Genomic DNA, 27,557 nt, shown 5'->3' on the forward strand with positions numbered 1-27,557 from the left:
GCATATCTCCAAGACTAACGCCAACCACTTTCAAGCTGACGAACAGTGAGCTTGGACGGAATGTCCAAGGATGGTGCAATAAGACCCAAAACATAAAATCTTGCAATGGTATGAGGTACGAAGGACCGACTCACAAAGAGGGCCCAGGATGAAGCCGCACCCATGGGTTGAATGCGCACAAACCTACCAGGGGAGGGAGACCCTTCTTGTGTAGGTCAGAGCAATAGCCCGACCTCGCACCCTGCTACCAGTCCGGTGGTTGGACTCCCGTGCCACAGTGAGATACTGAGCCACTACTGAAAGATAACTGTAATAGCATAAACAGTGATTTATTTAAACTTAAATAACAATAAAAAGATGCGACAAGCCAGGAAAAAAGGTACAAATTTTAATTTGTGAAGGCAAGGACATAATTTCACATGCAAATTAATTTTAAATATATGCTGAAGGCATTTGAGTTATGATAGTAAGGCATGGCTAAAAAATTAATTTCAAAACACACTGAAATATTTGTAAATCCTACAGGGGAACAATATTTGTTCAGAAACAGTAAAAAACAACTTGACTAACATAAATATATGTCTTTGCCAACACAATATTTTCTTTTTCCCCAAATACAAAAATAGCTCATTACAAACAATGCCACACTTTGTCTTATTATTAATAATTTAACAGAAACAACAGTAAATTTCTGCCTAGCGATGTAGGCAGGCAAAATCACACACACACACCCCCGTCACACAGAATTTCCAGAAACAAAACCAGGTCACATTGATCGCTTTTTTGCAGTGGAGCGAATAGACCGTTCTAAAAGCTGAAAGATGTTTTCACATTCCTTGACTGTTTCACATTGGTTCGTGAGAGGGAAGCTGCATATGTTCTGGCTCAAAGACATAAAAATCGGCACTTGCCATCGAAGTGCAGCTGAATTGCAGAAGTACGCCACGGGAACAAACTGACCAACCAACTTCTCCGTGGCTAATCGGGCTTATCAGTTACGTTATGTAAAGGACGGCTTCAGTGGTCTTTTCACAAAGAACAAAAAAACAATTGGCTACATTTTCATGCACATTATCATTATGGTCATTGAAATAAACATTTTCAAGTTAACATCTGCTGACAAAAGTCTGGTACATCCTGAGTTTCAATATCCAAACCTCGATTGGTATTACAAACCATAGTGCCGAGAAGTATAAAACAGCTGGTAACAAACAAAAACGCAGAGGACAAACTCTGTAAGCGCAAACTAGAAATTCACTCAATCAATACAGTAATTTTCTTATATTTAAGGAAATGCAAAATATGACAGTGTAATATACACACACTGCTTAAAAACACAAACAATGATGTACAGTAAGGCTCACTGTTTAAAAAACAAAACCCAAAAACAAAACAAACAAAAAAAAAAAAAAACAACCACAATCTGCCACCTTAGAAATAATTCTTTCAACTTTCGTCACCCTTGGAGTCGTCCAGAGTCGCGTCACGTTGTGTCCAGCATTCATCTTGATTGATAGAGGCACCTTGAACAGATATTAATGGCCGGTGGTGATACTCCCATTAAAAAAAAAAAAAAAAAAAAGGGGCTGAAAGAAGAAAGACCTGATCAGGATCTGTAGCCCGGCGAGAAGAGACGCAGCCTGGAGCCGCTGTTCGGGCCGTCGCTGGGGAGCGTGTGGTCAAAGGAATTCATCGCTGGAGAGACCAGGCCTGAAACGGAAAGATGAGAAGGAGAGCGGGAAGCTGTGAGGACGCGCCTGAGGCGGGACACGAGGATGCTGCCTTGTTTTCAGGTCAGCAGGGGAGGGATGGATGGTAAACCCTTTTCTAAACGTTCGATCACTGATGAGTCATTCCCCCCCCCCCCCCCCCCCCCCCAAAGACCGCTTTCTCTTATTCACTTATGGAACAAACAAGAAATAACTTGTTGGGATGACGTTGTCTGCCTCCTATGAACGTTCACTTGTGGGATAATAAGGAGTTTCAAATGGTTTCCTACCCGAGGTAGGAGGCGGTGTCCTTTGAATGAAAGCGGGGTGAGGAGCACAGTCCCTTGGGGAGAAGACTGCGTGGCAGACTGAAAAATGAAAAACTAATTTTAATTAACCAACTAAAGACATGAACACAAGTTACTTAGAGCAAAACTGTTTGCTTTGAAACCAAAACAACTTTTGCCCCCAGCAAAAAGGTTTTTGACGAGATGAGAAAATGGCGAGAAACCTCTATGTTCCCAACAAAGAACCAAGAGACTAAAATAAAAAGTAAAATGAATCATAGTTTGTGTAATCAAACTCTCCCCTTTGGAATGGAACGCCCTGTGGCCAGAGCCGGCGCAAAAATATAACGCTCCCGAGCAGGGTACCCACCGATGACGATGATGGCCGTGCCCGCCAGCATCGCAAACACGGTGAAGATCATCATCTGGTAGGAGTTGATGACGCTCTGCAGGGACTGACCTCCCTCCAGGCCGGCACCTGGAGCACCAACTGTCAGACGGAGCGGCAGATGAGACCGGGTAACAGCACACGCCGTGTAGCGTTCACGACAGAGATTTGTTTGGGCCGCGGTGAAATGTGAACGGCCTACATAACATTACACACCACTTTAATATTTAACGGAATAATGTGCTTACTGGTGCGCCCGTCACCTGACAGAAGTACTCTACAATAACACATTCTATAGTGTCTCATGTCATCCATAACCAAATTAGCTGAATATGTGTGGATTTTTTGTTTTTTACATTTTCCAGAATTAATTTCTGACCACCAAAATGACGACACTGGCTGTTCTCGGGTAAGACAACTGACCTTGCACGGCAGTGTTTTGGTCAGCCACATGGATCCATGTGACCTTGATGTACAGGCTTTGGCCAGCAGGAGTGCTGCTGATGGAGATGAGAGCAGAAGTCACTCCCTGAAGGTCCACAGCGGTCACCGTGAACTTGGAGAAGCTGGGGAAGCCATGGTAGGCCTCTTTCTCCTGAACAGCAATACTGGGAGAGGAGCACACCACCTGATGGAATGGAACAGTCCTGAGTTACTTCAAGTACGGGTGCGAAATCGATTCAGCTAAATTATAACTGCTCGGCAAATTCAGGCATCATAGAAAAACATAATGAGGTATGTTTTTGTGACTTCTGGGTAAACCTATTAAGCAATTCCAATATGTTTTGGGTTTTGGCTCAGGTAACTTGTGATGAGCATTTACTCTCATTTCCTTCTTTATTATCATGTCACTGAAATATTATGATCTAAACTAATGGCATAGAACGATGGGATAATCAAAAAATAAGCAACAGATTTATGGAAAATAATGGGTTAGCTGTGTCTCTCTGCCTTTTGCGGCACCATGAATGTGTGTTGGATAAGAATAAACAGGCCCCTGCATCAGTGTGTGTGTGTCTGCATTGGGGTATATTATTGTGTGCACTGTGCACAGCTGACCTCCATGCTGGATAAAGCCGCCGTGGGGCCATAGACCGTGAGGTCAGCCGTGGGGTGCAAGCTGGAGAGCATCAGCTCAGTCTGGTCGCAGTAGAGGCCTAGCTCTATGGGAAGCCTGGCGCTGAGCCGCTCCCCAGAGAACCCACTGCCCTCCAGGGCGGCCTTCACCAGCAGGTTGGTCATGGTCATGCTTAGCACATGGGTCTGTTGGTCAGTCAGGGGCCGCAACGTCAAAGAGCATGTGTAGAAGCCTAGGGAGGAGCCAGGACACAGGGAGATGATCGCACTTTTGGTTATTATTCTGAGGGGGGAAAAAAAAAAACATTTGGTGCAAAATGAGTATAAAATTGAGGCCGTCCAACTGAAACAGCCTCGCCGCAATGGAAAGTTTGGGCCACATGACATGTCCCCGCCCGAATCGTGAACGACAACAATTAACATATTTGATGACATTTGCAGATTTTTATTCTCTTGTGCACACACATAACTGCTGTCTTTGAGGAGCACAAATCTGAAGACTGAGAACAGATGGAAGTATTTTCTTGCAAGTATGGGATTACCACCTTCACACGAGAGGCAAAATGTCTCACAGGATTTTTTTGACACCAAAACAAACATGTTGGATGCCATACAGCTTGCCACTGTGGTCGTTTGTGCAGCAAACTTGCAGTGCTGACATTATACACACACTCATGAGTCTGCCGCAATACCAAAAGTGGCCCACTTGGTGCTTTCTTTGGCTTCAGCATTGTGCACAATGTCATTGGCTGTTCAAGGTTCCTGTTGTGATTTGAGGCTTTGACACCCACGCGTCAAATGATAATGGAAAGACTAGCCCCACTAATATCAAACATGACCTGGCAGATTAGGATCGTCTTTCATTCACGCACACCTATCGATTACAGCTCAGACTCTGCAGCTCGACTATCACGACTCCGCCTGATTTCAAATCTTCCTTGGGAAAGAATATTGCTTGTTGTAGGCCTCTAACCAAAAGTAGATGATATGGATGAACTAACAAAAACACAAAGCCATGTTCTCATAGCTGAGGGAACACAACAGGCTTATTTCCTTTCTTGATGTCTCATATCGATGTCTCATGTCTCCTAATAAAAAGTTCCTCATCTCCTGCATCTTCAACATTAAATAAACAAAGGCGATGAGGCCGTTTCACGGTGACACGCTCCCATTACATTCTCGATAGGATTCAGCCAAGTGGTTAAACACCTGCTGAGATTCCCCCCAAGTGATAAGCTAATGACAGGGTCGAACACAATACTCCTTAACAAATGACACCCCTGAACTTAGGCTGGAGAGCACCTCATTCGTTCAATAAGTCACCCAGACACTGTATATAGCCCATGGTAAATTCATTTCATGGGCACTGCAGATATTGATTGCGCCCTTGCAAACAGTATATTTTGCACCCTGATGCAGAAACTGCACTTAAACACTGCTGGCTTTAAAAGTTGCCTTTGTACTGGGTCGGGGGTGGCCATGCGGATCTTTTTTTTTTTTTTTTTTAATTAAAAAAAAAAAAAAAAAAATATATATATATATATATATATATATATATATATATATATATATATATATAAAAATAAAAATTTCAAGTTAGTTGTTGGTAGAATTTTTATTCTTTTAAACATCTTACGCAGAATTGTGATGCAAGACTCGCGAAAAAAGGGAGAACTGACCCTATCTGTCAAAAGCAAGTGGACAAACAGCTGAAGCCCTAAGAGAGAATACAAAACGGTATGTGACACCGCTGGAAAATCTTCTGGAGGGTTTTTAAGGACAGATTCTGTGATCGACAGCTGAGAAAGCCTCAGATGACATGTTTGAAAACCCCAAGTGACAGCAAGTTCAATCATCCCAATTTGAGAAGCTGCTTTGTCTGAGGATGACTGACTGAAATTTGTAAGGAGGGAAGGAACCCTGGAGTTTAGGAAAACTGTGCTGATGAAGAAATGTGCCAACGTCCAACAGGCTGCCGTTCTGTCAATATTGGCTTTGTCTTAGGTTTGTGAATCAGTTTCTTCTAACCCAAGACATGTGACATCCACTACTTTCTAGCTTAACAAACGTCTACAGTCAAATGCTGTTACCATAATTATCTACCAGGATTAAGTGCTGTTCATGGACTCCTGGTGGAGGCCATCAATTTTAATTTACTTTACTATTTACTATCATTAATTTACCAACATCAACCAAATAACAAGTGTAAATTGAAGGAATTGAATCAAATTTCTTAATATCAAGATGAAGAATATTTTTCTATTACAGCAGAAGCTGTGTTAAATGTCTAAATATGCCCATGTACAAACATGGTATAAGTTCTTTATCACGAAAGCAATACATTTTGCTTAACCAGTACAAATTAAAAAGGTTTGTTATGAAAAAACAACAGCTGCTGCCGCCACCGCCTCTAGATAAGGCTTACCAGCGTTGGGGTCAAAACCAGTGTGTATGCTGAAGACTTCGTTAGCAGAGAAGTCAATAGCCTCGCTGGTGAAGCTGACGTGGCAGCTGATGGAGGTCTCTGGGTGGAGATCGGCAACAGCTTCCGTCTGAGCAGAGGAGCACGATCCTGTGAGGCAAAACACATTGTGTTGATGAGCGGCAAAGATCTCAGGGTTACCACTCATTTCAAGATCTAATTTCCCCAGGACTTTTATGACCCACAGGTGGATTTATATTAAAAATATAAATCCACTCATCTTTTCAGAACATATTATTGGTGATAACAAAGATAAGACCTCTCCTCAGTGGAGAGTGGGTGTATGATTGGCTCAGTGGAGAGTGGGTGTATGATTGGCACTGTACTATTTCAGTTTTGTTGTACCTGTTAAATTGGGACAACTTACCTTACCCTTCACCTGCTGATTTTCGCATTTGACCTCAAGTTGCAGCATAGTGCTGGCTTTATATTAATTATATAATATTCTTTAAATAGCCACTATAAAAAATAAACTTATATAAAAACAGTTGGGTTGCAAATTGAATAATCTTTCCAGGACGACTCTTGTTTTCCAGAACATTGTGTCATATTCCATGACTTGGGGGGGGGGGGGGGGGTTGGAAATTTCAAGTTTTCCCGGATGCGTGGGGGTATGTGCTTCATCGTCTCCTTATAAAACCTGGCATGGATATCAATTAAGCAAAAAAATGAAATAAGAAAAATCAACGGAATTACATATTTTGCTGTTGAAGCTCACATACAAGACGACAAAAGCACTTGGGGGTTTGCTGGGAGGCTACTAGAGCAACATCTCTCTGCAGTACCTATGAGGTTGGTTCCGCTTGCTCTGGTGGTGACCAGGACCTTGGTCTCCTTGTCGCTTCTCACAGGTGCAGACTGAGGCAGAACCGCAGTCACTGTCGCTGGCTCCACCACCACCTGAACACAACACAAACACGACATTCAATAAAACAAAACGCAGCTTCATGCTGTTTATGGTCTGTATTAATGGTTAAGAACGCTCACTGTACTGTTCAAATTGACCTGAAGTTAGGAATGCTTTATTTCATAAATGCAAATGTCATGGCAGCAATTCATTCTCAACACCGAATGAATTTATGCCACTTCTCTGAATACCTACATTTGCATTTTCCAAACATTCATATTTTGGCTGAAAATGTGAATAAGAATTAGTGAGAAAAAATTAATAAATAAAAATGCTTTTAATAAATGACACAAGAGTCAAGTCACTTGTTTGAAATCAGAAAGATTAACTTTTAAATGCAAGCCGTATTCTGGAGTTGGAAGAATCAAAAGCAAGTAGCATACAGTGACATGATTAGCAAGGGGAGAATTGTAAGGCCTTTCATGCCCAATTTTAGAGCAAAATCTCCACAGCGCAGCAGGATATAACATGTGCACACACCAGGGAGACAGATCAGTGAAGGAAAGGTCTCTAAAGTGTGATTAAGAACGCAGTTATCTATTGTACTGTGTATGCCTCCTTTTAGTGTTGAAATACAAGTGTATCTCACACCTTGATAAACCAACAGAGCAAAACCTCTACAGAGCAGTGAGGTGTGCAGCGTAGAAACCAGAGGGGTGTGCTGTTTGCATAACTATATCTATCAAACCTGTTTTCCGTTAGCTCATGACAATATTTACTACAAATAACTAAAACAAATACTACATTCTGATACCTCTCTGTATGTTCTCAGAATGCCCGGTATCTCGTAGTACACAGTGACTACACCCGAGTCTCGGGCCACAGCTGCCCCTGTTTTCGGATCCACTTGAAGGACACCACTGGCCGTGGATTTCCACGTTCCAAGAGCGCCTGCAGGGAACACAGCTGATTGACCCCAGTCTTCAAAAATCATCGACACATTTAGACTACCACACAATATTCCAGATTCAGATATATTTACAAATGTATGAATGTAAGAAAACCCGAGGAAATTAAATCAATAAAAGAAACAAATACAGTGTAGAGAAAGTCAAACATGTCTTCAGGCTCTGGTTGAATTATCAAATTAATACCAAACTATGACCTCCAACTACATCACTACTTTTTTTTTGCGTTTGCCTCTCATCTCTTCCTTTTACGTTTGGTCAAAATGCGAGTGTAGAGTTGACTCCTTACCTTCTGGAGTAACGTACGGAGTGCTGAAACAAACCACGTCTCCCACCACCAGTGTGTCAGCCTCTTCTGGATCGATGGCGTGCGTGACTGGCAGCGATAGGTAGTCCGCCAACCCCATCTGCTCCTTATCGCGCACCGCCAGGAGCGTGAGGCCGACGTTGACGGTCCTCACCATCAGAATGTTGTTCCTGGAGCCCATGCGCACCTGCACCAGGTCATCTCTGTACGACAGAGCCCAAATACAGGTATGCAATGAGTGTTACTACATTGATTTTATGTGCTAAGTGAGCGAGATACCAAGATTGAGAGGAAGGTATAAATAACTGTAGAATACCTTGCTATTACAAGAACTTGTGGTGCACATTCATTTGGTCTAGTGGGCTATTTATGCGTCCAGCAGCAAACTGCATTAATGCCACAGTTGAGAAAACGGGGGTCACTTCACAAATGCCAGCAGTATCCAGCTGATTCATTGGGGACACTACACAATGCAATTATAGTTACCTTTGATACTCTGATTTAGTTACATTGCCTCTAAAATTGTCTGTTGGCACCTGGAGAACAAGGTAATAAAATCACTTTATTGGGCAGCCAGGATTGGGGAAGACCATGAACGGGAGAACACCCCCGAGCAGTCTTCTATTAAATTGGATCACTCAGGTGGAAACAACTCCCCCGCCCCCCCAGCCTCGCAAATGAATGCAGAGAATTGAAAGCACCTGCTGGTGCCAAACCCTACTTGTGACCTCCACTAGTGTGGTTACACCCCATACTGTTGATGTAGATATTCACTCTAGCTGAATGGATACTTTAAGATACAACAGAAGTGGCTAGGGTTTAAAGCTTACTTTATATGCAAACAGTCTTTTTAATGTGGAAAACACAAAACAAACAACTGAAAACATGGATTGCAACCACTGTTGCATTAAATAGACTGTAGAAAGATGTTCTGTGATTGAGTTTTAAAAATAGTGCTTTGGCCATACAAATGCCAACTTCATGACTAACGTGGCAGGTAAAAGTTAAGAGAGTGCCTCTTTGATGAAGTACATTACCTTCAGCATTAGGGTCCCCTCACATAGGACTCAGTGAGCGCTGAACTCTCAACTCCATTGGTGTGTATTGGTCACGCCATGCAGGAGCAAAGCGCAGGTGCAGCAGTGCAAAGTTCAAAAAAAGTTAAACTTTAGGGCCAATAGAAACAAGAGGTTCTTGGTTCTCGATGCATCTCAATGTACTCTAGTCTGGAGCAGTGGAGAGCATCCTGACAGGCAACATCACTGCCTGGTTTGGGAACTGTACTGCCCAGGACAGGCGGGCCCTGCAGAGGGTGGTGCGTTCAGCTGAACGTACCACTGGAACTTCCCTCCCCCCCTTGCAGGAGCTATACACCAGGAGGTGTAGTAGCAGAGCCCGCAGGATCATGAAGGATCCTAATCACCCCAACAACGGACTGGTCCAGCTGCTGTGGTCAGGCAAGCGCCTTCGCAGTCACACAGCGAGAACAGAGAGACTGAGTTTTTTTTTCCCGCAAGCCATTAGAACTGTCAATGCTGACCTCACCAGGGGTCCTAACTGAGCCATGCACTAGGCTCCACTACCTACTGTACTGTATGTAGCATACTGTACCACATACTGTGTCACTGTTCAGGGTTGTTCGTGATGCTGTATTGCTGCGCCGTACTGTTGTATACTGTGCTGTATTATCCCAAACACTACCCCACTCGATTCACATTCACATGCCACTTTAATGCACATATCTGTATATACATAGGCATATTCCCTCTATCTATTCCATTTTATTTTTATTGTATTTTATTCTATATATTTTTATCTTATTCTATAAGTAGTCAACTTACTGTATTACGTTTTAGGAGTCAGTCGGTCTATTAGAAAGGAATTTTTTACTTTTATTTTTTCCTAGGACATATTGTGTGCTATCACCGGGTGCGTTGCATTACATTTCACTGCATATATGTATGAAAGTATGTATATGTATGTGACAAATAAAAAATCTTGAATGTATCGCATTCCCAATTTCCTACATGGGCACCAAGGCCTGCGACAGGGAGAGGTTGAATACGACTGTGAACACTGGGGAAGCATGTCGGCACAGGTCTTCAGAACATGCCGCTCTCCTGGTGTTCACCTGTCTCAGAGCCCTCCTCACGTCAAGCTGAGATGCCGAGTGTGCGCTCACCTTCGGCGGCAGAACTCGGTACTGTTGTGCTAACCAGGGGGCTAATGCAAAAGCATCAGCATTCACCGTAGTGGCAGCGCTGCCTCTGTAGTCGTAATAGCCCGTAATCCCTGCCACATGTGTCTGGTGTCAGACAGCTGGAACTGTGACTCCACCCTTTCCCTGTACCAACGCTTTGCCTCTTTCATAGCCCTCCTCTCGTCCATGTTCCCCGACACGGCGTAAGCAGCGGTGCGCGCATTCAGTGCATCCTGTTTGGATTTGTCACCCACGGTATTGCACCTTAACCATGGGAGCCACATCTTCCACTAGCTTAGCAATGAAGTCTGACACCACTTCCGTAAACTTGCTGACATCCTCAGTGTAGAACGAAACACAGCCCAGTTGACGTCACTCAGCATGTTCTGCAGCGTGACTTCTGATTGGCCGGTCCATCACCTGACCTCCCTAGTCAACGGAGATTCCCGAACACGATGGAGATAAATTACGTTGTGCAGGCTGTTACTTTATTCACAATAAAATGTGTTAATTAGAAATTAATGGTAGGGCCCCCCTCCCCTCGTAGGCCTAATTGTATTTCCAATCTCCCGATTATGTTCCATGTTATTGATGCAGAATCGTCCACATCCGATGAATCTAAAAAACGAGAAATTTCCACACCTCTAAAATAACAATTCCCCCCCCCCCCCCCCAATGCTTTCAATTACCTTGAGTAGAACATCACATCAAATGTTGACAACCCTGCAAAAAGAATCCCAACAGACCGGTTGTGTCCATTTCATTTGTAGGTCATTGATTCACACAGGGCTCAGGAGTGAATAATGTTTTCTGTTCTACTGGTAGAGGCATCATAGTTTTGGTGAGGTCATTACTTGTTTGGCAGCGTTTAAAATAGAGAAAGATTTGTTCACGGAGGTGTGGGTGAGGTTGCATGAACAAAGCACTCAAGAGAGGCCTTGGTATGGATATATACACAGGTATTGCCAAGAATAGCACAGATAATAGCTTTGCAACCTTGATGCCCCAATCAAACTGCAAAAAAAACAAACACAACATCTGACACTTGGCTGTACGGTCTTTCTAAATGGCAGTATTCACCAACATAATCCATGCATACAATTGATGTAACAGGACTTTTTTTGTTGTGAGGTACCTGTTGGTATGGAAAGTCAGGAGAGAGTTGGAGCTGTGAAGGAGCTCTCCAGTGTTGGAGTGGAAATGGACGGTGAAAATTAGCACCATGCCCAGGGGGATGGCCGACAGGGTCTCTCTGCTCGATGTGTGAAGAGCCGGGCTAGTACTGAAGCGCACGTACGACACAGGGACCACCTGGGAAATCAAGGGAAGGGCCGGTGTCGTACTTCACATATTCAAGGTCAACGGCGGCCGTCATTACAAGGGTCAGTGCTATTGTTAACAAAAGAAGTGACTAGATGTCCACCCCATTGAGCATTAGCCTGGGCACTGAAGCTTATTTTAATAATGGATGTCGGAAATCACTGAGATGGATCTCAGTGATTTCTATAGTAATAAAATAATATGTTTCTCTTTTAGGCTCACGGAGCTGACCTTCACAGCAATGATGAGGGTTTGATTGACACCGAAGGTCTCCTGTAAGGTGACGAGCAGAGAGGAGGAGCCAGTGAGTGAGCCGGAGGACAGCGTGCCCTTATCATCCACTTGAGCCACAACAGCCTGGTCGGGGCATTCAAGCATCCGATACGAGAGTGGTCCCACACCGTCCCTGTTTGAGCATGTCATGTATATTAATTAAAATGAAACGATACCCAATGATTACCAACATGCTTTATGACAGTGGTTCTCAAAGTGAGGTCCTGGGATCCCCAGAGATCCATCAGGCGGACCCAGGGGGTCCCCAACATAATTATTTATAGTCAAACTTCATTATTATTTAATTGACAAGAGACGCAGGAACCATTGAAGAGGGTAAAATAATGACTATGTGGACCGTGGCCTCATGTGTATTCAATTGAGGGTCCTTTTAGATATGGAGAAAAAAAAAGTTGAGAATCATCATTTAGGCCATGTCATCACATGTGTCAGTGGAGGGATCCCTTTAAAATATGGCTTGGAGTGGGATGTAACAGCTCTGACATTTACAACTCACCGGTTGGTTTGAAGTTTGAGGATTGAGTTTGGGGCCAAGAGTATCTCCTCAGCCTTCACTTCTGGATTAAGCATGTGCAGCTTATCGTAAACCTTGATCAAAGAGAGGAGTGCAAACCCTAATTGTTAGGGGGTTTAATTATCCTTTGATGCTTTGGTTTAAGCGACATGTCATACTCTAATGCACATAGAAGTCAGATGCATTCAACTCTGACTTATCTCCACCATTATCACTTGAGATAGCTAAAATTCAGATCTTCGCTGCATCTGAGGTTTGGAGCAGCAGGGGTCACAGTGACGATAAGAGAGGAAGAGCGACGAGCAGGGATCCACGTGAAGAAGATCATTTCACCCCACATTAAACCACCAGAGGCAGACTGAGGCCTATTATAGTGCGTTGTCCTAGTGTGAACCCCGCGGGGAAGGGCTCAAGATTGTACCTGGATCTGCACTGCATCACTCAGCTCCTGGACGTTTCCCTCCAGCTGGCCAGCCTTGGGGTCGGTGGCCCTGAGCACTACTTTGAGTCCAGTCTGTCCTCTGGTTCTCCCGGTCAAGCTCATGGCAAAGTTATGCTCAGAGTGGAGCTGTATGTTGGCCTGAAGGAGAGAGGGACATTAGGATGACAGAAATAGCCAACATAAATCAAATAAAACCCACTGCCGGCGAGCTGGAAAGAGGCAAGGCAGATGCTTATTTTATCATATTGTGGGGAGAGCATATCTTTGCTTGCCCTAAATATGTCAATCTGATATCAAGGGAGTGGAGGGACAACGAGAGAAAAAAATAGAAAATCGCTTATCGGCAACATCTGTAATTGGCGGCATATAGAAACATGTGAATCTGTCCTTTGTAGGGGAAATGGAGGGGAGGTGGGGTGTAAACCTGCATGTGGTACTACCTCATTGTGCCGTGATTGGACATCGAGGATGTCTCTCTTTGTTGTGGACCAGTGGAAGACAAGGCCAGGGAGAGCATTGCCAAAGGAGAAGGGCGTCTGACTGTTGGTCAGACCCATTACATAAACAGGCATCTAGGAAAGCAAACAACACCAATGGGTATCATTTCCCATATGCTGCAAGAAATGTTAGAATGGCATCAAGCAAGGAACACAGGGTGTTTCTATGTATCGGAGTGTTACATTCAATACCTTTTAAGACATTAAGACAAATTTAAGTTTCCTTTTGTGAGCAAGATAAGTGATTATGTAGTGGAAAATAATCAAAAAATTTGAATTTTCCACCAAACTACTAACAGGTAACTACACATTCTCTCGGATTCCGCTCTAAAAGGAATGTAAAGTAGTTGGGTTCCTCTAGTAAAGGCATGAACCTGATACTACCGCCATACTTTATGTTCAGCATCAGACTTGGGGTTTTGTAAAATCAGAAATGTTGACTGATAGTCGTGAACTAGAATACTTGTTACAAATAGAAATATTTAGATAAATAAAATCTGAACAAAATGTTTGAATTGAAGTCCTCATACATAAACATTTAAAGAAATGTAAATTACTTTTCAGGCCTATGCTAATTTTAAGAAATTGCAGACAGCCTGGAATCGTGCCACTTAATATTGCTCAAGATTTCCACCTCAGAGTTGCTCCATGCAGTAACGGTACCTGAGTCCCAGTCTTCATTCTTGTGATGGGGGCTCGAATTTGAATGGCTTTCAACCTTACAACTTCAACTTCCACTACATCCTGAAAAAGGAAGAACAGATTTCTAATTTCTAAAAACTATGACATAAGTGATCAAATACCGTCTTTTACAGAGATGGGACAAGTTTTACCTGAGATACAACAACCAGTTTCCCAGTCTCAGCATCGACAGCTTGAACCAGCCCTGTCACAGTGACGTTTCCGATGGCGATGCCTCTAACGTGGCCTATGCTGCTGACAGAGGCGATCTCCTCATTGGCCATAGAGAAAATTATGTTGGACTGAGGCTGTGGCCCGCCCTCAGATGTGATCTATGGAATAATCAACAGGATAAAAACAATAAAAACAGCAATAACAGCGTCAATGAGACAATACTGCTAAGCATTTGTCTTTGTTTTCCCGGAGACGAACGAATGGTTTTATTAATTGTGTATCATCAGCAGCCCCTGATAATTAGCTGAAGGCAATTGTCCTTTCGGGTGTTGAGCCAATTAACGCTTGAGAACCAATTAAAATTATGTGATGCCTGTGTACATTACAGAGTTAGGATTCTGCAATTAGCTGGCTCCTTAGGTAGCTGCTCTCTCATGTGGACGGAGCATATGCTAGGGTTCACAAACTATAAACTGGTAGTGTAAACTGAGCAGCAATACTCTGTCCTGGCAGCAAATTGAGCCCCATTAGGGAGAAGGGCCAGAGACCAGCAGTTTCCTGACAAAGGCAGAGCAGCACTCCAACACGTACCTGCATCATTGATCCAATTAACAAAGTTATTTTCCTCGGAATGAGTTTGAAGGGTGGGAACACCTGGAAAGTGGATTTAAGAAGAAGAGAAGCTGCTCAATCATATATGACAAAGTAATCAGACTCCTCAGTCAGTATGGAGGACAACAATTTAAAATCTCATGAAAACTTTATACCTCCATTTGCTGAGGGGCAGACGCAATTTTCTTTCCATTTTTGTCCACCACAACAGCTGAAACAGTCGTCTGGCCAATAGAGAGACCCTTGACTAGGAAAACAGCAGTATCTCTTTCCGACAGCTCGGCTAACGCTCTGAAGATGAGAAAGACGTGCTTAGAAATTTATGAGAAACCTTTGATAATTGGATGTCTTCTGCGTTAAGGAGGCTTCTCACAACTTACTGCAGAGATATAATTCCAGAGGCTGCTTTGAGTTTCAGATTCATGAAATTGAAATATTTTGCCAGGAATGGCTTGTTGTTATCATCCAGGACTCGCACGTGAGCCCTCACAGATTTGCCAATCTCCACCTGAAATGCAAAGGGGGAAATAAGAATAATTTGTCACAAGGAGTCACAAGCGTGATAACTAGAGCTTGGCTCTAAGCTTGAAGTACAATTGAAAAGATTTTGCATGTAATCCTGTGCATACCATCAGCGTTGTTCCTGCATAGAAAATGGATTGTTCGAAGTGAATTCAGAGACCACAAAAAATAAATCAGGACTGGCAAAATGAAAAAACAAAAACAACGAAAAAGAAATAAAAATCCTCTGAATGCGTTTAAATTTGGATTCTTGGCTGCAACTCGTTGTTTGGGACAGCCGATGGCGCTGTAACCTCTAGTCATACCATCACCCACCATAGAAGGCGGCTGATGGCAGTATGCCCCTTCAAAGTCAATGATTGCAATCCGCCATAAAACGATAAGAAAAAGAAGGCAGATTCCTCTTTGTTAACAGTCTGCTCAGCTGTTTGGTGGTGCGACTCCTCCGCCAGCTCGAAACTAAGCTCCAAAAGCGCTAACTTCTAAAAACAATAACAATTGATAATTAACCCAATTAAATAAAGGAGGTTGTTACTGATTGATTGACTAAAGGAGGATTACTTGGTCTGTTGCAGAGTGGCAATTGATGGTCCAGATCAGGACACTTGACTACTATGGCCTGGTCAAGAACTTCTATGCAGCACACAAAAAAACAAAAACAAAAACAAAAGAAAGAGTGAAATGCCCCCCGTCAGGCTGCGATATCTGCAACCAATGATGCGGATTAGTGGGAAATTAGTCTCGCTCCAGATTCAATAGCTTGTTGAATCACCATCTGAGACTGTAAAACTTTGTCGCCGCAATCTCTTTTTTGTGTGCGCATCAGTGTTCAAAATGGAATGACTGACTCGTAGTAGCAATGAAGGAATGGTTTTCACCGCCACTCAATTATCTTAGTTATCAACAACATTAGCACATAGTGGTAGGATGGATGAGGTCAGGTTGGGTGGTTGGGAAACTCAAGAGTCCAGAACGAGTCGTTACTGATTTGGAATTTAAAAAAGGTCAGGATTAAAAAAGCAGTTTGGGGTAGAATGAGGGGCAGACCCTACTGGTACTTAACAACCAAAGCCTACTAAAAAACTATTAGGAACCAAAATCGGAGACAGCCATGGTTCGTAACACAGAGCGCCAAACACGCACGCTGGGTACCACCGAAGGCCCTTTCTGAACCAGGAAAAATATTGGAAAATGAGGACAAAAGGATCGCTTTCCTTTAATATGGAAATAAATGCCTTTGAGAGACCATAATCTGTAAGCTTCTATTTAGGCACTGGGACACCAACCTTGTCAACCACCCGAACGAAAACCATAAGGATGTCGGAGACATGCACTTTGGCCTTGGCAGGAGCAGGGAAGGCTAAGCAGAGGTCATGGACCATCACCTTCACCATGCCTGGACGGAGTGGAACAACCTGAGCATATATACACAGACACATTATGGATTAAATACAATACATTTTTTCACACTTATCTAGCTCCCTTATATTCTGAAACTATTAATTTTTCATTATCAGGATTGTGTAATATTTATTATCATAACCTTATTCACATATTAACCTCGTTTCTAGAGGAACTTTTCTTGAAAATTCAATAGTTATCTACAAGGTGTACCTGGGCTGTTCCCTCTGCTTCTTGGAACACCACCTCTGCTATCCCTCGAACGCTGGTATTGACAAAGAAGTGGCCTGAGCCCTCCCGCAGGGCCAGATCAGCCTGCACTCATAAAGACAACACAATGAAATAATTCCATGAAGAAGGTCACTCAAACCAACCACAAGTCAGTAAATAGACACAAACGATAGATAATATTAATCCACTTGCTCCAACAAAACTTTATAATCCTCTTACACGGGTCACTGGCTGCTTTTTAACCCCCACACCTGATCCACAACAATCCTACATTACATAATATTTGAATAGAGGGGTCACACAGTCAAAGCAAATGCCAAGCAGGAGATGCAATCTTTCATATGTTATAGCAGCAAAATTGTCCTGTGTTGTTTCAGAACCAAATTCTAGGGAGATTAAAAAAAGTGAACTTAATTGTGGTAATGTCAAAACTGTCGCTTACCCGCACATCTGCGTGGTTGTATATAGTGACGGTATCAGGGGTAACCGTTACATCCTCAACCAACACAAGCTCCAATGTGGCCGAGACTGGTGTGATGGTGTCATACTGTTGTGAAGGAAATATAATAGTAAATATCACAATGGTTACAGATATACATGTTACGCAAACAAACAATGCAGTTATTGTAAAAGTTTTGAACAGAAACAGGCTATGGAATTAAAATCTTGTGAAGCGATAAAACCCAAATGACAACCAACTGCAACCGCTAATGCTATTTAAGCCTGAGGTTTATCGAGCCAATGACACATTGAACAAAGTTATGTTGAAAAACAAATACAGCTCAAAATGAAAGTGGATCATAGAAACATAGCTATATACGGATCATAGCGGGAGGATAAATACTAACTCAAATATGGGGGGGGCAGCGTCCAATGGTTCAGCCAAGTCAGGGAAGTAAAGATAATTAATGTTTTTTGGAAATGTCATCATTTATGAGGATTACCATATTGTCCAATAGTTATTACAAAATTCTCTACTTAACAACATGGAATGATACAACAGGCTATTGGTGAAAGTACAAAAGCAAAGATTCCTGATTATGTTCAAAAGCAGTAACGTCTCGGTTTTTTGCTCTTACCAGACTGAGAACCTTAGCAGCCTCCAGATGTGGACGCTGGTAAGTCAGAGCAGTAACTGTGATGGCACTAATCCCAGTTCTATGGTGGACAACAACCGTCTGACGACCTGCCAAAGTACAGAGAAGAGGAAATCATTAGATCATTAGATAGACTGCGAATGAACAAGGCTAGATCAGGTGCCAAGTAGGGCTGCACGATTTGGGGAAAAAAAAAATCCAATTGGGATGCTTTTAGAACAATATTGAGATTTAATTTGGGATATTTTTTTGAAGGTTCCTGATCTTCTGTATGATTAACTAAACACCAGCAATAAATCAGTCTATATTGTAGTATGACCATCACAAAAATGGATACAGTCAACATATAAACTGCTCTTTCGTGTAGGCCATCATATGATGAAATGAGATGAATTGATGCATGAATTGATATGAAAAACATATTTTTACTCCCAAACTATTAAATTGTCAAAAGAAAAACCGTCAATCACAGTAGAATATTTACTCATTGATTTAACTTGAAGCCTTGTAATGGTGTTAATCTGAAAATTAACATAACAAAGACATGCAGTTTTTCAGCAGATTTATTATTTTAGTTTAAAATAATTTTAGATATATTTATTAGTAGTGTCAAGTACCTAACATCCACTACATCCGGACTTTGCCTTAACTTTGTCTTACAATGTTCCTATTGAATGTCCAAGCTAATGTCCAACTGTCAAATCATATAACAACAGATGGAGGTCAGAACAACTTCTTAACAATCACACTTCTCTATAAAACAGTACATAAAAGATAAAAACCTACACCTAGATGTGATATTTTACCATGAAGTTTCTTTTGTTTGTTGGCCTCTTCATACAGAACCAGCTCCATGGGCATGTTAGGTTCAATGCTCGCCAGGGACACTTTAGTCGATTCCCACTCCATACTGAGGGAGCTGAAGTTGTCAAATTTTCTGCCTTGACTGTCGAAAGCAGCCAAATCCAATACTGGGTTCCGGTAATTTGAGACAGGTACCTAGAGAGGAATAATGTCCATATGAAATATAGTTTCATCAGGTATGTACCTTGCACAAGTGAAATACCCTTAAGGGGCTTTCACATAGGATGTGGTGCGCTTTGTGCTCTGGACTCCTTTGTTGCACTGTAGCAGGTGGTGTCGAGCTTGGCACCCAAAATTCAACTTGGTCGAACATTTGTGTGGCGCAGTGCACTATGACAAAATCTCTGCCGGGCTAATATAAACAAGAAGTGAAGCAAACAGGACGTTTCTGTGTAATAGGGATCAGAAACTGGCCGTGTCCGATTTCCACGAGTTCTACAACCCTACCTTACGGATTTATCGGGAACCGGGAAGGAAATCAACGTCGTGGAAGCAGGCATACTACCAAGTGGGCAACCAGGGGTGTTTAAATGCAGTGGGAATCGGCGATATATGACCACATATGGTTGTGTGAAGACATTTCATGTGATGATATTTTTGACTGACACACACACACACACACACACACACACACACACACACACACACACACACACACACACACACACACACACACACACACACACACACACACACACACACACACACACACACACACACACACACACACACACGATTAGTATTCAATTTGTGTTTTACGTCATTGACAAATGTAGGTGCCATTGTGTGAATTTCTTATAAGAATTGGGATAAGAATTGGGACAGTATACAGTTCAGTCGGCAACCACATCTCCAAAGATTACAATAAAATTTATCATAAAAGTTAAACCTAAAGCTAATTCGCAGTACATGGCAGGTAAAGCTTACAACTTGTTTGTTCTGCTGCATAAGTGGGCAGGTCAGGTCGAGCTGTGGGTCGGTGTACACCGGGACCAAGGTGAGGCGAGAGGGAGGAGCACACACAAACTTCACCACTGCTGGCTCCACAGCCGGATAGGGATTGGTCAGACTGGGCCTGTTCCCCACGGTCACCTCCAATAACTTAAAAAGAGCATCAAAAGCAAATTAAATATCAAGGAAAAATTATAGCTAGAAATATGAATTTAGGCCCCATTCAATTCAAAAATTTCAGCAGATCTATATCGACATGGAATGAACACGACTTTAAGCCAACAATTACATCGCAGTGACCGAGACAAAATGAAAAGCAAATCCTTCAGTTGATCAATGAAAACATTCTATTGTGAAAACAAAGATTTTGTAAATTGTAGAGACTGTAGATTTGTATTCCATTCCGTTAAGAGCCAAAATTGTTTAAAACCCAGATTGACCGAGCTATACCGCATTAGACAATAATTACATTTCATTTTAGCATTATTCTGCGTTGTTTCCCTTGAAGTGCACTGAAGGCTAACGGCATTTGGAGAAATGTAACAACAAGCATAGATATTTGGTTTTGTCATGTTTAAAGAACCACACAGCAGAATGCTATATACCCAAGTGGGTTACATTGAATAAATAGCAATTGTGCATGTATGATTCCATTAAAAAGCAATGTTCTCATGATCACCCAGTGAAAATGGATCAATAAAAGAATGCCAGGGTCACAAAACAATAAAGCACATCACCCACCAAAATACTGGCCGAATTTCAGGCCAGAATCTAGAATTTCACAGAGGATTATTATTCCCCAGGTATGGTAAGGCCATGTTGAGGTAAAACCTTGATCTCACCTGTTCTCCCAGGGTCCTGCAGGTAGCTCTGACCGAGTGCTGGTTGTAGCTGTGAGATGGAGGGCCAGTCAAAGCCAGGCTGACGCCGCCCTTATCCTCAGCATTCAAGTTGCGGAAGAAATTTGAGGGCTCTAGCAGCCATGGCTTTGGCCCTCCCTCAAAAAGCATTTCTTTAGATGAGCCCAGAGTCACCAAGGCCAGAGAGACAGGGTCAACAGCCTGCCGGGAAAAATAAAAAAATAAAAAAAAATAAAAAAATTTCACATTTTTAACAGTAAATAGAGGATTTTCTTCAACCTTACATTTGAAGAGGTTACTAAGATTGGACTATTCTATAGCTGCCAGAGAAAAACGAGTGAAAAAAAACAATGTTGCATAATTAAAAAAGGATTTTGTTACCCTGCCTGACCAGAATAAGACCATTCACAAAAAGGGTTGGTGCAAACAGCATCATATTTTCCACTAAGTTTGATGAGTAAAATCGCTCACCAAGTGATTTCTCACCATCATGTACTGCTTAGTAATTTATCATTTAACCAGAAACAACAAAAGTCAAGTTATTTACTGCCCCATTCTAGAGCCAAAGCACAGGAAACAAATCAAGGTTGTGATCATATGATGCATATTCAAATTGCATACAACACAAAGGAGAACATTTGTGCAGGCTGATCTTGCACTTTTGTCCTAATTGCAGGGAGAGGCTGTGTGTGTATCATCATCATATGATAAAGGCCAATTGCAGCAAAATATATAAAGATAACAATGCAGACAGTGGTTAATTATTAATTAAACCCTGTGCCGCCCCTTATTGATAAAGTACATTTATGAATTAATCTGGTGAAATTTTGCAGATTGCAATAACACCAGAAAGCTCTGGGAGGATGGCAAAGAACTGAAATTATAGAAACAAAGTGCCCCAAACTTGATAGACAAAAAAATTTGGTCTACAGTGGAGAAAAAACACATTGTGTTCCGTTTACACCTGGGCGTATCATCAGTCATGGGTGATTGGATTGTAATCGAATAGCCACTAACAGCACAAAAACATTGAACATCTCAAAAAGATGTTAAAAACCCGATAGTATTCAATGTGTCACAGTTTTAAGATGCAAAAGTTAGTGTGAATGAATTTGACTTGTCGATACGCATACACAAATCATCCTCAATGGACAGCAGGCCAAAATGGTCATAATGCCTTGTTTAAAAAAGCTAGGAAAAAATTATGACAGACAAACACCCACATTTTAAGAAAGTGAAGGCAGATGACAGGTACCATTCACATTTTAAGAGGAACCAGGCAGAGATGAAGATATGGCATTTTAGTTACAAGAGTAATCACAATACGACTAAAGGTTATCCGTATACCATCTGTTTGTATCATCAGATGGTATACCGTCTGTATACAAGCACATGTTGGCTATAATGGCAGGTGTAAACAGGGCCATGCACTCACTCTGAGAGGCAGATAGGCAGCGATGGTGATCTTGGCACTAAGATGAACGTTGCCATGGGTGTAGCTGACAGTGAGGACGGTATACCCGGGAGACAAGGCCTTGGCCCGTACACCACTGCAGTGGTCCTGGCCTGGAGCCAGCCTCCCTGCAGCAAGAGGGGAACAGAGAAACAATGTAAAATAGAGCAACATAGGCGGGGATAAACTCAAGCTGGAGAATGTGTTTATTTTCAATAGGTCAGTAAGATGAATAAATTAAGAATCATAAAATGTTCATGCATTCGCAATGACATAACCTTCATTTATATAGCACTTTTGAAACACAATGTGCCACTCAAGTGATTTGTGTTAATAGAAGTAAGTAGTAAAAAATAAAAAGCTAAATGCATTTGATGAAAAATAAAGTCATTTACTTCACTATATACTAAATTTCAGTGTTGGGTCATCGATGTAGACCTTGAAGGATCACGATAATGCCTCCAAGCATTTCCAAATAATTTTCTCAAATAATATTAAATTATTCTCAAAAGAATCTTCACAATAGTTTAGAGCCCTCATCAATGCATAGTGAAACATTGGATGTAGCCCATTTGTATTTTTTGTTTTAGAAATATTTTTTGAGATTCAATCAAAAGTAGACAAATGGGACAAAGAAACCATGCCCTTTAATGGCAGACAAATTGCTTATTATATGAAGACATTTTGGCATTATCATCATCAGCAGTATTTTCCATCTTGGGCATCTGAATTTGACCAATTTGGATCAGTGGGACTCACCCTCCAGAAGCTGAAAAACACCCTGGTTCTCCTCCTGCACCTGCAGGTCGAAGTGGGAGCAGTCGCTCAGCATGACCCTCTCCCCCACCGCCTCACCATCCTCAGCCACCAGCCCAAAAATTCTGAGAGGCAGCTCCAGCACCTGGCCCACCCTGCTTTCCACTGGACATGGAGTGAAATCCATGGCCACAGGCTCTACAACATACACCTTAAGGAGTAAAAGGAGTCAAAGAAGGGCAGAGAGAGGAACATGTTAAAACTGCTATGAAACTATCAGCAAAAAAATGATTTGATCATTTGATGATCAGGCTTACCTTCATTTGGCCGTAGTGCAGAGGGTTGCGTACGTCGTGAGCGTACACGACGCTGAGGCCAATGTCACTGACGGTTCTCATCACTCCTTTCACCGTCACTGTAGCTACAGCCATGTTGGAGGAGGACCAGCTGAAATTGCCACTCCCTCCGCTCGCCTATTGCAAACGGCAAATATTAGTCGGCACATGTCCACTGTTAGAAAAAAATGCAACATGTGCCAACAAAAGCCAGCATCATCACTTGTTCTGCATGTAAACGTGTATCTGCAAATTCAGAGGTCAAAGTTTTATATAACTTTAGAGAAAGAACAAGGAAGTTCATAAAACATGTGCTTTGACACAGCTTTATAAACATGCACTGTGGATGGCACCAGTGCAAAGAGTAAAATGCCATGAAGCAGACAGGACAGCTCTAAAGATATTTTCTCAAGGTTCTGGTGAAAACATGCATTAAGCATTGATTTTATTATTATTTTTTTTTATTCTATTGGAATGCATTTTTTACACAACATGTCGTATAACATTTGTATGTCTCACAGCAAGGTGAAAAGTTAAATTCTTCTGCAAATTCTGCATCGGGCTGGTTACCTTTATTGTGTACTGGTAAGATCCCACGTTGGGTTGCCATGGAAATGTGAGAATGTCAGGACTGAGCACAATGGGTTTATAGATTTCCACATCTTGTTCATTGTAGACTGGATTGGTGAGAGCAATAACTACTCCACTCTGAAAGAAAACAGGTTTATTTCACAAAACTCACTTTAATTAAGCAGGAAAATGGGGCAGATAACACCACTGAACGGGATAAAGCAGGACAATTCATTTAAGGGTGAAATCATAACTCACTTTATCCACCACAGATTTGAGTGTGGCGTCAATGAGCGTTTGGCCGTCTCTCCGTGTTTTGACACGGTGGTTCGATCCATTCAATGAAGACCAGACAACCTCAAAGTACTCGTGGGGAAACGCTGCTTCAATACGAACATTCTGCACAACCAACAACAGCCACAAACCAAAGGGACATCAACACAGCCAGATATAACAGCAAGCAAAATGATGACAAAAGTAGTTACACGAGCAAGAAACACCCAAACTGTTTGAGGGTTAATAGTAAATAACAAACAAATACTAATTAATAAATAAGTTTCAATGTACTTTAAATTTCATCTTTAATATCTGTCAGATGCGTTAAAATCTGTAGCTGATGGACCTTTTCAGGAAGATTCTTAAGTTTAATTAAACTTGATTTGAAAATTAATTTAAATGTTTACCTTTTACTAAAGTAATGCAGCACTACTGATAACTGCCCCTTGCTCTGTGTGTGTGTGTGTGTGTGTGTGTACCTCAGACAGATACATTTTATGACCGGACTTGTCATATACTTCGATGACGATGTCATACGTTCGGTCAGTTTCTAAAACCCAACTGTCTCCAGGATGAATCTTGAAACCTAAAATGAAAAATTTCTTGAAATTAGAAACGCTGTGAGCAGTTTAACTCAATACTTCTCATAATACTGAACAAACAAAGTATAAAATAAAGAAACTGACCCAAGTAGCCTGGTTCCACCACATAGAGAGTACTATTGGGCAAGCGGGACACTCCCTGCATGCGAAGGCCTTCAGGTTTGCCGTTAAGAAAAAACACCCTGATACCCTAGGTCAAATTACATTGCTGGCTGACTGAGCTCAAAGATAATAGACCAGCACCGAGGAGGAGAAGAGGGGGTGGAAATATTAGTCATAAAAACCTGTAGGTTAACAACACAAATTACATTTTATCACAATACCATATGAATAACATTGCAAATTACACTCCAGCATTATAAAAGCATGTACACATATCAGCCAAACAGCACTGCAGATGTGTCTTGCATGAACAACCACCCGATTTTGATTAACCCTGATTTGCCAGAAGGATACTCTTATAATCCAGCACCACGTTAATGTGTCCAAGTTGAACAGCTGTGACAATGGAGCTGCTTTGGTCCAGACTGGCCACAGCAAGATCAGGGTTTCCATCACGGCCAACCACACTGTTCTGAAGGTGCAGCTCATACTGATCACAGGGCATAGAGAGTTCTGGAAAAAGATCATGTACACAACAGGTTAATCTAGTACAAAACCTCTTAAACCCTCAAAAGGACATTTTAAACTTGCATACATGTACAGGTGTAAAAAAGATAACTCCTTTAGTCATTAAAAGTGCAGTGCAATAATCTACTTTCTATCTGGAGCGAGCATGGTAGCAGTTTAGGTAAAATCAGGAAAAATGGTTTGATTTTGGAGTTGAGAAGCATCAGACCTGTGATCTTGCCCTGTCTTATCTTCTGGACCTTGTACTTGATGGAGGTTCCTGCCAGTAAGTAGATGTCATGCGCAGGACTGAGCAGGATGTTCTCTAGAATCAGCAGCCTCACCTCGGCTGCACCCACATCCTGTAGCATAGATATCCATAGTTATAGCACCGCAACACACATGCCATCATGTCAGCCAATGTGACAGCTAACACCGGTAATAGGTTGATATTAGTCAAATAAAATGTTTATTCAGGGGCGTGGATACCATATAAAGACCACAATTCTTTGAGAGCTTAATGCACTTCTGTCTGCCTGATTTTAAAAATAACCAATGAGGATTTGAGAAACATCTACTGATAACATAGTGAAATATTTTGTCCGTCTGCAATTTTCAACAGTTAAATCATTTTGCAAATCAATAAACAGCTTACCTTGTACAAAGGCTCATGTATTTTTGCCTTTAACTTAGCATGCCCGGTTTTCAGTCCCGACACCAAAATAATATCTCCCTGTTTCCCATTACGCTCCATCTCAGAGATGTATCCTGGGGGCGTGTATGTAGACTCTGAAAATTTAAGGACCCTTGGAAGAAAGACAAAATGCATGACTACATCACTAGTGTGGCAAAATGTAAAGAACAACATGTTTTCAGATTTTTCAACTCCAAGAAAATATCATTCTACATCTAATAAGTAAACCATTTGCTCTATGAACTAATAGGTCATATACACAAAAGAAGCCTACCGTAATGAATTATAGGAGTCTGAGAATCCATCCATGTCTGTATCCTTTACAATAGTCCAGTCAAATACAAGGCCTGCAAGAGTGCTGAAGATATTCCCTGCATGACAAAAAGAAATTGGCATTTTCTTCAACCTCCCGTATAAAACACAATTGAATGCATGAGTAGGTTCAGTGCAAAGACATCTGCATAGACATTTTAAATTGTTTGTTTCATGATGGCTGCTGCGCACACATGTTTGACAGCCCCCTGACAGTCAAATTAGCCCAAGCAAAACAGACATCTTTCATTATCGGTTACAAAAGTGTTCAAAAGTCTTAGGCACTTGTGGAAAAAATGCTGTTAAGTGAGGATGCTTTCAAAAATAATGCCATGAATAGTTTTATTCATCAATTTTTGGATATACAAAGTGTGGTCAACAGAAAGAACCTTAAAGGTCACCAATTACGAAAAACTCACTTTATATGTGCACATACATTTGGGTCCCTGATGGGCCTATAACACAAACTGTGAAATAATACCCCTTTGCCACTGCACCAAAAACACGGTAACACCCACTAACATCTGGCATCTGTCACCAATGGGAAAAGTAATACGAGTTTCTGTCTCGGGTCGATGGCCGTGCAATAGACAAAGGTTTTTAAATCGGCTCCGATGTAAACAGAACACCCGTGTGGACAGGCAAATGTGGCCCCTCTACCTGCACCATCCAAAGCACGTTGGCTCACAAATAGACTAGGAATATCCGTGTATCAGTCCATCGTTTCATATCCTATTCAAAATCGAAAATCAAAAGTTTGTGACTTTTTCCCTTCATGTGGGACCATGAAATGTCTCAAGTGTCCAGCACCGCCCAAACCTGGTCTCCGAACCGGAGGAGCGTCTCCACTCCCCGGTGCGCATGACACACCGGGCTCTGCCGGTGCGGGCAAGGACACTCCATGCTGCTTCTACTGTAGTGTTGGGTCGTTCTCCGAGTAGAATCTTTTGAACGGCTTTTTTATAGGAACGAAGGAAACCGCTGGGAGTCTTGCTGGGTGATCAGCGGTTTTCCCCACAAGTTCTACAGTATTATGTTGTTGTTTGTTTAAGTTGCTGTCTCCTCTACTGTCCACTCCGCCCCCATCACATGAACCATGACACGCCTCTTTTCCGATGTGTTTGAGGTCGAATGTGACAAGTAAAAAAATAAATAAAACATTTTAAAAAGGCATTTCTCTTTGCAATGGTTAAGGTGTCATGTGCCTATTTTACCCCTAATTTTG

The 27,557-nt window shown here is 42.0% G+C and overlaps 1 protein-coding gene across 1 annotated transcript in view; it reads right to left on the bottom strand.

Moving 5' to 3' along the window:
* Positions 1-374: 374 nt before the first annotated feature.
* LOC307240782 (nuclear pore membrane glycoprotein 210-like) overlaps positions 375-27,557 on the bottom strand; it is a 31,823-nt gene continuing 4,640 nt past the window's right edge. The window contains exons 4-40 of the mRNA XM_080014641.1: positions 26,295-26,391; positions 25,982-26,132; positions 25,556-25,688; positions 25,174-25,332; positions 24,802-24,870; positions 24,595-24,701; positions 24,098-24,238; positions 23,840-23,977; positions 23,252-23,407; positions 22,938-23,145; positions 22,161-22,306; positions 20,708-20,926; positions 19,842-20,015; positions 18,857-19,049; positions 18,033-18,139; positions 17,396-17,500; positions 16,936-17,037; positions 16,608-16,736; positions 15,180-15,307; positions 14,955-15,090; positions 14,779-14,841; positions 14,166-14,345; positions 13,996-14,076; positions 13,276-13,407; positions 12,815-12,973; positions 12,376-12,467; positions 11,817-11,991; positions 11,401-11,576; positions 8,048-8,268; positions 7,605-7,741; positions 6,729-6,843; positions 5,887-6,033; positions 3,444-3,694; positions 2,808-3,012; positions 2,367-2,486; positions 2,000-2,077; positions 375-1,710 (exon numbers count right to left, since the gene is read on the bottom strand). Of these exons, the coding sequence (XP_079870767.1) occupies positions 1,607-1,710; positions 2,000-2,077; positions 2,367-2,486; positions 2,808-3,012; positions 3,444-3,694; positions 5,887-6,033; positions 6,729-6,843; positions 7,605-7,741; positions 8,048-8,268; positions 11,401-11,576; positions 11,817-11,991; positions 12,376-12,467; positions 12,815-12,973; positions 13,276-13,407; positions 13,996-14,076; positions 14,166-14,345; positions 14,779-14,841; positions 14,955-15,090; positions 15,180-15,307; positions 16,608-16,736; positions 16,936-17,037; positions 17,396-17,500; positions 18,033-18,139; positions 18,857-19,049; positions 19,842-20,015; positions 20,708-20,926; positions 22,161-22,306; positions 22,938-23,145; positions 23,252-23,407; positions 23,840-23,977; positions 24,098-24,238; positions 24,595-24,701; positions 24,802-24,870; positions 25,174-25,332; positions 25,556-25,688; positions 25,982-26,132; positions 26,295-26,391 (5,234 nt within the window). The 3' untranslated portion in view covers positions 375-1,606. The remainder of the gene's footprint in view (positions 1,711-1,999; positions 2,078-2,366; positions 2,487-2,807; positions 3,013-3,443; positions 3,695-5,886; positions 6,034-6,728; positions 6,844-7,604; positions 7,742-8,047; positions 8,269-11,400; positions 11,577-11,816; positions 11,992-12,375; positions 12,468-12,814; positions 12,974-13,275; positions 13,408-13,995; positions 14,077-14,165; positions 14,346-14,778; positions 14,842-14,954; positions 15,091-15,179; positions 15,308-16,607; positions 16,737-16,935; positions 17,038-17,395; positions 17,501-18,032; positions 18,140-18,856; positions 19,050-19,841; positions 20,016-20,707; positions 20,927-22,160; positions 22,307-22,937; positions 23,146-23,251; positions 23,408-23,839; positions 23,978-24,097; positions 24,239-24,594; positions 24,702-24,801; positions 24,871-25,173; positions 25,333-25,555; positions 25,689-25,981; positions 26,133-26,294; positions 26,392-27,557) is intronic.

Source organism: Zeus faber, assembly GCF_960531495.2.
Source record: "Zeus faber genome assembly, chromosome: 15".
NCBI classification, from domain to species: Eukaryota; Metazoa; Chordata; class Actinopteri; order Zeiformes; family Zeidae; genus Zeus; species Zeus faber.